Genomic DNA, 13,438 nt, shown 5'->3' on the forward strand with positions numbered 1-13,438 from the left:
ACTTCACGGAAATGTGGAAAATTCATTTCTTATTTTAAAAAATAACTCAAATAAAAAATAAAATAAAATAAACATGAAAATATATTAAATTAATTTTGCAGATACTTCACAATCCTTAATACAGATACAACCTATGTACAATATTCAGCTATTTTATTTTATTTTCCCCTTGTTTTTCTCTTGAAGCTAGCTAAACTCATCGGCTAGGCCATTACCAGCACACACGCACACGACGCACGTGTATATATGATGTATCAAAACACGCCCAATAACATACTAACAACTGGCAGTAACTGGTTTCTTAAATGACGATGACAGTATTGGAGCTTGATCCTCTTCTTGATCCCGAAACACCCCACTCTCCACCGCCAGCTCATCAGCTTCCGGCACCTTCAGTACCGATATGTTCTCTCTCCTTCTCTTTCGGCCGGAAAAGGTATTTGGCGTAGACACTCCGGCCTCCAGAGGAAAATTCAATATGGCTTTACGACCCCTCATCTTGAAGGCAGCGCAATCATAGGCCTTGGCAGCATCAACATCAGTGTCAAAGGTTCCCAGCCAAGCCCGCCTCCCATTCCTGGTCGGGTCCCGGATCTCCGCCGCGAACTTACCCCACGGTCTACGTCGAACTCCCCTGTAATGCCTCCCCTGCTGCTGATCACCACAATCCGACACCTTCATGATCGAACCTTCAGCTGACTCGGGTGATTTGGGGTGGTTAACGTTCTTAAGCAAGTGTTTTGGAGTTGAGCTAATAATGAAAGTACCGGTTCCTGTATGGTAGTTTTGGTCGAAAATGGGAGAGTAGGATTCGGATTCGGATTCGGATATGGGGCTTTCGGCTTCATGTTTGACGGGGTGAGAACAGATGGCTTTGGGTGCATTGAAATTGAGACTGTTGACAAAGGAATCCGTGGAGGTGAAGTCTCCGAGAAGGTGTTGCCGGATAAGCTCCAGGACCGAGGACTCATTCGCGGTTTCCATTTCCGAGAGAGTAAGCGAAAAAACAAAAAGAGTTTGAGCTCATCAAGCTGAAGCTGGATGCATATATTTCAAGGCTTGGTTCATTTATACAGGAGAAATGATAAGATAAAAATAATCTTATAAATTAGCGTGATTTAATATGAATTTATCAGATTATAAAATTATTTTTAGAACGTTAATATTTTATTTTATTTTAAAAATTATTATATTTAAAAAATATAAAAAAATATCAATATATTAATAATTATTTTCTTAATTATTAAATAAAAAATAAAATAAAAATAAAATAAAAAAAGTATCAAAATGAGGTGTAAAATTTAAATATCAAAATAGTATTTTCTTTATTTTTATTATATAATAGATTTGACGAATAACGTAAAAATCACGTTTATTTTTATGTAATTTTTATGGAATCCGGCTGAATTTAATTATAATCTGCTGGCCTGTCCTCGAAAGCAAATTGGGATTTCTGCCAGCCGGGGTTTTTTCATCATCGGTTGAACCATGATAACCTTATCCTCTCCATTTAATAAGAATCATAAATTGAGATGAAAGCAAAGCGTTAATGACTTCCAAACTCCAAGTTGGTATATTTGGAATGTAGCTAGGCAGTTGGGAGAAATTAAATTGTTGTGTAGTAGGGCGCATTGACGTCTCTGGACAAGACTTTCCTGCCATCCACCCTTATTTCTACATCCATCTTCGCCATCCTCCAACTTGAAATATTGATCCTATGTGGACAGCTAGCTAAGGCGTTCTGACTTGTCTGAGACAAGATATCTTCAACTTGTGTACGTGTTATGACTACTGAAATATAGGTGTGAAGTGACAGATGTGCAAGCTATGATCAACGTCGTGTATTTCACAATTATAATTTTAAATGAAATTAATGTTAGATATACCCTATACTTATACGTTTACTCAGGTTTAGGTAAACGTAGCATATTTTAAAAAAATAAAATAAAATTTATTATTAAAAAATTAATTTTTTTATATAAATCTTATATATATATATATTTTAAAAGAGTACGAAATATTTATACATTCTATAGTTATAAATATAATTTATATTCTTATAAAGTTATCTTAATTTAATAAAGAATTTTATAAAAATACTCTTTATTTTAAGATATAATTACATAAAAGGGTGTGAAAACGATGTGTGTTAGTATTTTTCCAAATTATAAAGTTTCCGCATCATCAACTTGCGCGCTCATGACGTATGAATTAGATCAAGAAAGGGATGTATGAATGATTAGATGATGATAAAAAAATAAATGATGAATAAATTTATTTAGGATATATATATATATATATATATTAAAAAAATCGGAAAACATTGATTAGGGGAAAGAAATTCACGATAAGAGAGTAAAAAAAAAAAAAAAAAAAAAAGAAAAAGAAAAACAGATAATATTTCAGATATAGGAATTGGTATTGGCTAATTTTGTACTTCCTTTGTGTGGTTGGCTAATTGGTGCTACCACGTCAGCAAAATTCTAGTGCTGATATTTTCTCTGCGTAATTGGCTAATTTTGAACTTCTCCAGAGCTATTTGTGGCTAATTGTAGTTAGGATATTTCCTGCGTGGATTCTTTAAACTAAATTTATAAGCCACCAGTATGGTTTACAAGAGAGAGAGAGTCTCTACAACATGATCTCTTACAAGGAGTTTGATCCAAGTAGGGCTGTAAATAAATTAGTTTATTCAATAGCTCGCTCGGTATTCGTTTGGTTAAACTCGAATTTAACTCGACTCGTAAAAAAAAAAAGTTCGTTTGTGAAAGTAGATATCCGCTCGATTTGTAATTGATACATACCCAACAAAACTCGACTCGACTCGGCTAAGACTTGTTAAGGCCCGCTTGTTTATGCTCGAGTCGACTCGTTAGCTCGACTCAATTAAAACTCATTTATATATTGATATATATATATATACATTATATATGTATTAGCTAATAATATAAGCATACCACTTTTATAATTAAATATATAATATGTAATTTAATTACTTATGTTTATATAGTGAATATGCTTCATAGGTATATTTTATAATTTGTATATAATTAGTCGATAAAATTTAATAATTCCATATACTAGTATGTGAGAATTATATATGAAATAGATATATACTATCATATTAAGTGTATATATTAATAATATATACATGCATATAATATATTGTTATTTTGGATAAATATCAACTAGTTAGATATTAATTATTTATAATTTTTTTAAAATTTTATAATTCAATAGAGGTTCTACTTGTTAGTTGTATAAATTCAATATTAGATTTTTTATTTTATTTATTTATTTATTTTAATAGTTATTAAATCTTATTCAAAAAATAAACAATTCGAGCTCTAGTTCGGCTCAACTCGAACTCGTTTGTGGGACGAGTTCGAACTCAAACTCGAGTTGAGAGTTAAGCTTATCGAGTAGAGCTCGAACACAGAATAAAAAAAAATCTCGAGTTCGAGCTCGAGTATTTTGAGTCGAGCAGAGCTCGGTAAGCCAAAGCTCGACTCGGCTCGACTTGATTACAACCCTAGATCCAAGTCATTGGAAGATACTTTTCGTAGCATACTGTTTTGGTTGACAGATAAGGGTTTAATACTGAGAGAGCTGAGTTTGGTAAATTTTATATCAATCTTGTAGAGAGGAAAATTCTTAACCTTCGATCTCTTATTGGGATCGTTTCTATTAATAGCCAATTTCTCTATTGCCGATGTTTATAGATGTACATTTTGTTAGTTAAAAGAGGTTGCAAAACAAAACAAAAAATTGAGAGAAAAGAGTTTGCTTCAAGGCACGTTATAATGTCACTTTTCTTAAGACAATATTCACCCCCACCAATAACAGTATACACACGAGTTAGAAACGAGTTTGCTTCCAAGATATATTGAAGCTCAAAACAAGTCTGTTTGTCTAACTGCATTATGCACACGTTAAATCAGACTCGAATATCTTCTAATTTTACTATTCAACCAAGAGATTAAAAATTTGTTCTCTGCAGAATTAACATATCCTACTAACAAGTTTTAAAGATATAAAAACTTTTGGAAAACAGAGAATTTCTTTATGAGATCGTTCAATTTGTAAGCCAATGAATCTATTTATAGATGACCAACTGATGCAAACGAAAAATTATAACTTTTAAGTTTCACTAAAATCTGTTCCTAATTGGTACATATACCATCCAAAAACTTTGTATGCACATAGACCCAAAATATTCTAAGTATGCATAGTTTATAAACTTTTTATAATTTCTCTCTTTTTAAAATAATTCATCTTTTTCAATTAAAATTTAAAAATAATATTAATAATAAATAATATATATTATTTTAAAATTATTTCCAACACGTTTTAGTGTCGAATCATGTTAAATAATGTATCTTGATTAATGTAGTTTCTTTCCACATCTTTTTCTTTTAGTAGCTTGCTTGCACTCGAATTTTGTAACGTACGGTTGATGTATTACCAATGTTTGCTTGAATTAGAGTGCGTTTAGATGTTAAAGTGAGTTGAGTTGAGTTGAGATAATAAAGTATTGTTAGAATATTATTTTTTAATATTATTATTATTTTAGAATTTGAAAAAATTAAATAATTTATTATATTTTGTGTTAAAATTTAAAAAAATTATAATAATAAATTAAGATGAATTGAGAGTAGTTAAGATTCAAACATTTTTTAACTTTGAAGTAGTTGCTAAAATCAATCACTAGCAGTAGCCGTGGATCTCCAGCATTACGGTTATTTATTGGGCCTTGGGCAGCTAGCAGGGGAATAAATATTCAGAATTCTTTCCATTAATCTACATAAAATAAGATGAGATAATTTTAGATGAATTAAATAAAATATTATTATTATTTTAAAATTTAAAAAAAATAAATTATTTATTATATTTTATATAAAAATTTAGAAAAATTGTAATAATAAGATGAAATGAGATAAATTTAAAATGATTCTATATCTAAACGATGCCTAATTTGGCATATGGGACCCAACCCATTAGAAACTCGAAGGAGAATTTTAAATCAAAATCATTTTAAAAATGAAATTTAAACAATATAAAACATAAAGGACCATAATCACATTTATTTTAATCTAAATTCAATAGGCAAATCAAACCGCATGATGTGACCAGATAAGGAAAAGCATTATTATTATTATTATTATTTTAGATTAATAAAAGAATTACACATCTTCAAGCTGACTTCTCTAGTCCAATACCCAAAAAAATAAAAAGAATAAAAAATTGCCAAGAACCCAAAAAATATAAAATAAATTCAACATGATTTGAGAGTTGAGACTCTTCTAAGCTGAGATAGAATATCGCGGCCTTCATATGACCATGAGCCCAGAATATCCCAACGAGGGATGCGGAGATAACGGCGATAACAGAGGCACATTGAAAATTCCCTTAACATCACCATCCCATACCCCGGTCCAACTTGACGGCGTTAACGGATGAACCCCCGCCGAAACACTCTCTGCTGTTGCTTCCCGACCAGGCTCCACAGGCTCTTTCTTCAACTCCTTTCTCTCTACAGCGTCGCTCATCTTCACTCTCATTCTCTCTTCTTCTTTTCATTCCAACATTCAGCGCGGAATTTGTATCATATTCCGAAGAGTTCGCAGCAATCTCTAGTGGAAAATTCACTATGGCTTTGCTTCCACGCAGCTTGAATGCAGCCCGGTCGTAAGCTTTTGCTGCTTCAATGGCGGTATTGAACGTTCCGAGCCATACCCTTGAGCCTTTCCTATTGGGGTCTCGTATCTCTGCAGCAAACTTTCCCCATGGCCGTCTCCGGACTCCCCTATAGTGCTTACTTTCATTAGGATGATCCGAAACGTTCAAGTTACTTCCAGTTGCCAACATGGGCTGTGAGTGTTGGCCAAAGGTTTTCGGAGGTATTGCAAGGTTTAAGGATGGTCTGCGGTGGCTTAAGTTGGAAGGTTTTGGGGGATTTGAGGGAAAGTTGTTGGTTTTGTGTCGAGGTCAGTGCTGGTTTGGTCGAATGAATTTGAAGGATAGGTGATGGGTTCTTCCTCGGAGAGCAAATAATCAGAGACTTCAACATCAGTGTTGATGCTGCCATTTTTGAGGTCGACAGTTTGGGTGGACTGGTTTTGGGAGATACCTGAGAAAAAAACATCGAGATTGGAGATGAAGCTCTCCATGGAGATAAAGTCACTCGAAAGATGCTATCTGAAAGAGTTTTGGTTGTAGCTTGTCGCGCGTGTGATGCTCTACGAGAAAGAGAGGGAATGGAAATTCAGATAGGATCAATGAGGAGGAGGTACGGCTTTTTGAGTGGAAGAAAAGGGAGCTATATATAAGCGGGGACGAATTCTGGGCCGGCTTTCACGTGTGGTTCCCGGATAGAGGAAAGAAGCATCGTTTGGCATTTGCAACCATGCATGCTGGAGAGCTCCATCTTCCTGTTTGTAAGTAAATATTTTAACTATAAATAGGTTATACAAAAACAAATTTATAGATTATACAAAAACAAACTTATAAGTTGATGTGATTTGATGTAGCATATTAAATTATAAAATTATTTTTATTATAAAATAATTAAATTTCACAAATTTCATAAAACTATATCAATTTATAAATTTAATTTATATAATCTCTTTGCATACGTATAATTCTATTTATACATCTTTATTGCAGTCCATTCATCCGTGCCACTCTCCCATGTCCCAAAGCCACTTCCAGCGAAAGCCACAACGAAATATTAGGATTGGTATTTGGTTTATAACTTCGAATAGTGTTAGTATATGGTACAAAAGTAAATTTATATATTAAAATTGTTTAGATGTTGGGAGATAAAGAAATTTATAAATAATAGTAAAATAATTTGAATTAAAATATTTTATAAAATTTTGAAAAATGATAGAAAAAAAGTTGAATACAAATATTATAAAGTTAAAATATTAGTAGAATATAATTTTTTAATATAATTTTTATTTTTGAATTTAAAAAAGTTTATTTTTTTTATTTTTTTTAAAAGTTTAGAAAATTTGTAATAATTAGGTGAACAAATTAATTTATAATTAAAAAGTATTTATATTTAAGTAATATTTGAATGATTATGTTTAAGATCATCAATATGAAATATCATCTAAACATCCAAACCAGCCTTTACTTTACAATAATAATAAAAGAAAAGGCAATCTAATTTACGAAATCATTATTAAATTCTTTTAGATATTTTTATTAGAAATGCAAGTGATTTATACATAAATTTTATAAAATAAATATATAAATTAACATAATTTGATATAATATGTTATATTATTTAATAAATTTGAAGTTATATTATTTAATAAATTTGAAGTATTACGTGAAAATAACCTCAATTTATAAAATTATATTTACATCTACAAAATTTATGCATAAATCTAGCAATTTCAATTTTGGGATCGGGATTGTCTTATGCATGCAGACCTCCTCGAAATTGCAGAATTTATAGTCTGTTGTCCAGAGCAATAAATTGGGAGGAGAATATTTTGACCGAAGTAGTGAAATCCTTATCCCTTGATTCAAGTATTGAGAGGGATGCAAAAGCATCTCTCACTCACACTGCGCCACAAATCATGACGTCCAAGTTGGTTTTGGAATTTGGCATCCAGCCAAGGCAACTAGTGATTGTAAATAGACAGACAGGCAAGGGCGTTGTCTGTGACAAGAAATTTGCAACTTGCTTTGTAGGACGGGACCCCATGCATGTAACATTCAACTCATAACCCAAGATCGAGAATAGATGTGAGCAATATTTGACTTAAACGAGAAATCTGCTGTGACCACTTACCAGCTTGGAAAAGTCGTTCTTCCCCGCTCGCATTTTATTACTGTTTATCTATTATTTTTTTTATATTTGATTTTTTTTAATTTTTAATTTTACTTAATGATTAAGTAAGTGAATATTAGTAAAATTATATATTTTTTAAAATTTTTTTCTTAGTGATTAAGGATATTAAAAAAATACTTAAAAAAATGATAAAAAAAAAAAATTTGAAATACACTTGAATAGTAGATAGTTAGTAATAGAGTAGTAAGCATATCACTATCTCCTTTTATACTCACAACCCTACGTCATATATTTATTGAAATTAAAAATAAAAATCTACTCATTATATTCAGACCATATACCTTACATCACATTTAATTTTGATTATTTTTGTTTATATTTTTTTCTTATCAAATATGTAATATATAGATAATGAGTAGAAGAACTCAATTAATTTAGAAGGAATAAAACTAAAAATAATTATAAAAAAATAAAAATAAATGTGATATATAATATGTGAAAATGATAAATAACAAAGTTATAAAAAGAAATAAATAATAAAACAGATGTACGGTGTAAAACTGCTTAATATAATTTTCCTGGGAAATAATATTCAACTCTGGCTGCGATTGTTTAAGCTTAGCTTAGTTAGAAAAATCAAATCCGATTATCTCGTTCTATCTTTTTTATTCGTAAAAAAAAAAAAACGCTACAAAGACAATAATTTCACAATTAAAAATTAATAAAACAAATACAAATTACACATATACATTACACTTGTGGAAGACCGGGCCTGAGGTGGCCACATAGCATAGGCCACAAGAACACGAAGGGTGGTAAAAGGAGTTCCGTTGTATGGTCCGTGGCAGGGAGTTTAACGCCTCGGTACTCGATGAGTCGGATAGTTACTTATTGTCACTTAAAATTATATCTCAGATATAAGCTTTAAATTGTCAATTATATATAGATCTCAATTAGATCAATTATTCTAAAATAATTAACTAAAACACCATATAGTCTTGATATAAATGTTAACTTCCCAACATATCACGTCATAAGATCACGACAAATTTACTGAATAATATTCTCCAATAACCATGACATTCTTTGTATTTGATCCACTATACTTAAATAATCTTGTCCATACTCCCTCATCTTGATCATCAACAAAAACATATCAATTAAAACATTCAAATCATCTGAAAAATATTGTGGAGATAAGAAGTGAGTTATTAACAACTTAGTAAGCAAATAACATATATTAGTATGTAAACATGAGCATTTGCATAATTCAGAATGCATAACAAACTATTTACTTTCAGAATGCAGAATCAGAACATTTTCTTTCAGTGCAGAATCAAATCATGTTATCAAAATATCAGAGCGGAACTTTCAAAAACATTCTTATTCAAAAATCATTTGGCATATCATAATCTGAGACATCATCTTCATATCGGAGCATCACATTGGGACATGGACCATATTTAACCCCCGTATTAGGGTTATAAACCACCATTATACCTGTGGCAGTATCGTATACCACTATTATACCTGTGGCAGGGCCGTAGACCACTATTATACCCGCGGCAGGGTCGTACACCATTATTATACCCGTGGTAGGGCTGTACACCACTATTATACCCGTGGCAGGACCTTAACAGAACAGAATAGAATCAGATACTGATACAAATATAGAATTAAAAAGTCATGCCAACTGTTTTCAAATGCCACATCATATCAAAATAGAGTACTGAATAGACTCAGATCATTTCACGTATTCAAAAACATATTTAGAACATCTTCACTTAATCAACTCAAAACTATTCAGATCTCATATTCACTCTTTTTCATAGTTCATAAATAAAATGTTAAAATAAGTCAATGTCTACACTATTCATGACAAAAATATTTTTCTCTTTCATACAGATTTAATGAGTAAAGTAGAACAAATAACTGAGTTTGTTTCAATTTTTTTTTCATAACAAAACATATATATTTTTCAAAATCAACCTCAGTTCATTTTTTTTATGCAAAGTCTAGCATACGAATTCTGCTTACCTCAACCTTTTAACTTCTCTGAATTTTTTCACGATTGTGTATTACAAATGTCAATCGTCACTATAAAATAAACACGTAACTTACTTAAACCCCTAATTAAACACACATTTTGATATTAAGCATGCACTACCAAAGTAACCTAGCTTTTCGAAATTTCTAAGATTCTCGTAACCATAAATATCATTCATTCTCAAATTAATCGGTATTCACTTAATTCTCTTATTATTAAACTCTAGATTATTTTGGTCAAATAAAGCGTATGGCTAACATAAGTACTCAATTACAACTAAGCCCATGTGAAATACGTCTTCAACTTAATATTCTCTTAACATAATTATAACAAAATATATATTAAAGTAAAAAGCAGAATTTCATTTAATAAAAATTGACTTAATCAGTTTTTAAAGGGTTCAAAATAAAATTTCATACTTATTATTTACTTCTTAAATTCATTTGTAAAAATATTAATATTAAATAATATAATTTAAATCCTTATTTATTTTCTTTATAAGTTCTTATATTTAAATCAAAGTCCTCATAAAATAAGTGTAATATATAAACAAAATCAGGCCCAATATAGAACCCGCCTAATGACATGGGTGTTTTAGGAAATGACCAAAAAAATGCATGGGCTCTTTGAGAAGGATGAAATTTACAAACAGATTTCTGGAATTACTACGACCCCAGACCAAAATCGTGCAACATAGAGACCATACTCACCGAGAGAGATGGAGGTCGAAGGTGATCAGCGCGGCAGGAGTGACTGCAGAGCACTACGGAAGGGAGAGAGAAAGTGATGAGAGAGAGAGAGAGCATGGCGTGAGGGGAAGATAGAGATTACCAAGAGGAAAACGACAAGCTTGAGGTGGCGCGAAGTGCCCGACGGCACTTTCTATGCAGGTGACAATGACGTGGAAGGGGGACTGGCGACGTGCGGTGGCTGGTTTGTGGCTCACAATGGGGAAAATAAATCCTTTGTTTCGGTGTGGTGCAAACAGAGCACTCTCGTTAGAAACTTCTGGTGGTTGGGCGATGGTGGTGTAAGGCGAAGGCAGCAATGCAACTGGGCCTTAGTTTGGACGTGGGCAATGGCTGGATAGAGTGGTTCGAGTGGTTTTCAACGTGCTTGGCTCTCGGTGATGGTGGTTTGCTGTGGCTCCACTTGTGGATTCAAGGCTAGGCTATGGTGGTTACTGCCTGGTGTTAGGTGTAGGTGGTTGGGCACGACTGGGGTGGAGCAGGGTGGTGGCGGAAGGAGGTGTAGTGGCCCATGCTGGCTTCATCGTTGGAACAAAGGACACGGTGAGGCTGCTGTAACACCCCGTATTTTAGTGTATTTTTACTGAAGGAATTATTTTTATTTAATTAAAATAATTTCTCTTATTTTAAAATTGGTTGGATTTTAGTGAGTTTATTTCTATGATTTTTATTTGGTGAAAATTATTTTTATGTGCTTTCCAAATATTTATTTATTATTATGCATTTAAATTGCTTTTAATATTTAAATTAATTACCATGGGATTTAATTATTTCAATTTGACTTTACCATTACGTTTAAATTATTTTATTTAACTTGTGGTTTTAAAATCGTTTCCGTTGGATCATTTTTGTGACCCAAGTTATGAGGATTGGACCTCATTTCTTTTTTCCCTCTTTTTCTTTCCTCTCCTTTTCTTTTCCTCTTTTTTTCTTTTTCTCCTTATTCTTTTTCCTCTCCCGCGCGATCTCTCCTCTCCTCTCCTCTCCTCCGCCCGTTTCCCTCGTCCACTCCCAGCGCCGCCGTCCGCCGGCGGTGGTCGTCACCGCCCAGCCCATTAGACTCCCCAGCCGCCGGCCGTCCTACCCCACCAGTATCACCGCCGTTCGTGCCGCCGTTAGCCTCCACGAAGCCCACGAAACCCACGACGCCGCGGCACATTTTCCTCCATTGCGCCGCCGTCGCGCCACCTCCGGCCACCATCTTCCTACCACTTCATCCCCGGCCTCTTGGCAACCCATTGGACCCAACCCCAGCTCCGATCCGTCACCGGTGAAGCCCCACCAAGTCCATCTCCGATTTGCACTTTTTTGGCCTAAAACCACCCCTTGCGCCGCCACCCACGGCAAACCACCACCACCACTAGCTTCACCGACCTCCCTAGGCCCTACCCTATCAATCTTGGGTCTTCGTTTGTCCTCGTTGAAAAGTTGGTAATTGTGACCCACGGCCACAGTGTATTTTACACTGTGGTGTTGCTCAAACGTCGCCTTTTTCAACTTCGCGATCCTCGGAAAATTATTATATTGCACTGTAAGTATTTCTCCAAAGAATTTTCGTAATTTAAATGTATTTTTGCACTAACCCATTTCACTGTGTTTTTTTGGCATGCCGGACTGAGTCCGAGGAGTTCGAAGGTCGGATGGATTTGTGATTGGAGTTGTTTGGTTGGATTTGATTGGATTGGTATTTGTTGGTTTGGATGTTGTGTTGGTACATGTGCATTTCATCATTTCATGCATGATCATGTTTGTAAAAGAAAACTGGGTTTTCGTGTATTGCATTCATGTTCATGTGCTTTGAAAAGCTATGATTTTATGTGTTAATATTTTTGGTGCGTGTGTATCACGACCCTAAGCCGAGATGGGGCATTAACTCGGTGGAGCTCCTCTGGTTACTCGGGAGCGGAATATACTAAGTAACGTCCCCTGGATTGTCGCCGGGCGACAATGGGTTCGGACGAGATGGTCTCGTGCCGACTCCGTGGTCCTTCTGCTGGCGGGGACTAGAGGATGTCTGGCCACGTACGCGCTGAGCGCGGAACTGGACATCGCTCGTTGCGTAGTGTGGGTGCTTGGCCATGTACGCGCTGGGCGCGGAACCGAGCACCGCTGCGAAGCCAGGACGTGCGGATGGTCCATAGGGGAGACCATGGTGCATATGAAAATAATGCATGGTGCATTTGGTATTAATGCACTATTTTCTGGGAAAATAGTGCGAGTTGATTTTTGGGTAAATCATTTTCTGGGAAAATGTTTTACGGATAATTTGGACCAAAATGAGATTTTGGTGTGTGTTGGAAATTTATCATTTTCGAAAAAATGTTGTTTTGTGGAAAAATGCATGTTTTCATGTGCATGCATGTTAGTTGCATTTAATGCATTTTGTATTACGTCGTTGTTTGGGTTATACTTACCTGCGAGACCATTTTGTGGTGTCGCAGATTTTGATGCTGATGAGGAGGAGGAGGGCGAGCCTGAGGAGACGGCTCCGCCTGAGGAGTGATCTGGGATCACTCGTTTGTAGCTTTTAAACTATTGTAAATTATTTTATGGATGACTGTATAACTGCTATTTAGTGTATCTTTACTGATGTTTGATTGTAATTAAATTCTGGTACTTAGTTGACTATCCGCTGCGTTATTTTATTTGAACACTGTTGCATTCACACACACTGGCACTTCGTTGGGATGTGTGACCGTGTTGTCACCATCCTGGCGTCTCGATCCCTGTGTATTTTTATAAGGAGGATTGAGGGCGCCACAGGTGGTATCAGAGCAGTTCGGCTCTGGGTAAAACCACATGTCCTTTAGGATAGTACCAGAAAATTATTTTTAT

General features: G+C 34.2%; 2 protein-coding genes across 2 annotated transcripts; both read right to left on the reverse strand.

The window, feature by feature from the left end:
* Nucleotides 1-167: 167 nt before the first annotated feature.
* LOC121263108 (ethylene-responsive transcription factor ERF106-like) lies at nucleotides 168-1,074 on the reverse strand. Its single transcript, XM_041165902.1, has one exon. The coding sequence runs from the start codon at nucleotides 982-984 to the stop codon at nucleotides 277-279; it is 708 nt and encodes a 235-aa protein (XP_041021836.1). The 5' UTR covers nucleotides 985-1,074; the 3' UTR covers nucleotides 168-276.
* A 4,060-nt stretch (nucleotides 1,075-5,134) lies between these two features.
* On the reverse strand, nucleotides 5,135-6,422 carry LOC121263071 (ethylene-responsive transcription factor 5-like). Its single transcript, XM_041165859.1, is given in 3 exon segments — nucleotides 5,135-5,547; nucleotides 5,549-5,955; nucleotides 5,958-6,422. Coding segments are annotated over 3 exon segments (837 nt in total). The 5' UTR covers nucleotides 6,171-6,422; the 3' UTR covers nucleotides 5,135-5,330.
* Nucleotides 6,423-13,438: the final 7,016 nt, after the last annotated feature.

The sequence above is a fragment of the Juglans microcarpa x Juglans regia genome, chromosome 4S, assembly GCF_004785595.1.
Source record: "Juglans microcarpa x Juglans regia isolate MS1-56 chromosome 4S, Jm3101_v1.0, whole genome shotgun sequence".
NCBI lineage: Eukaryota > Viridiplantae > Streptophyta > Magnoliopsida > Fagales > Juglandaceae > Juglans > Juglans microcarpa x Juglans regia.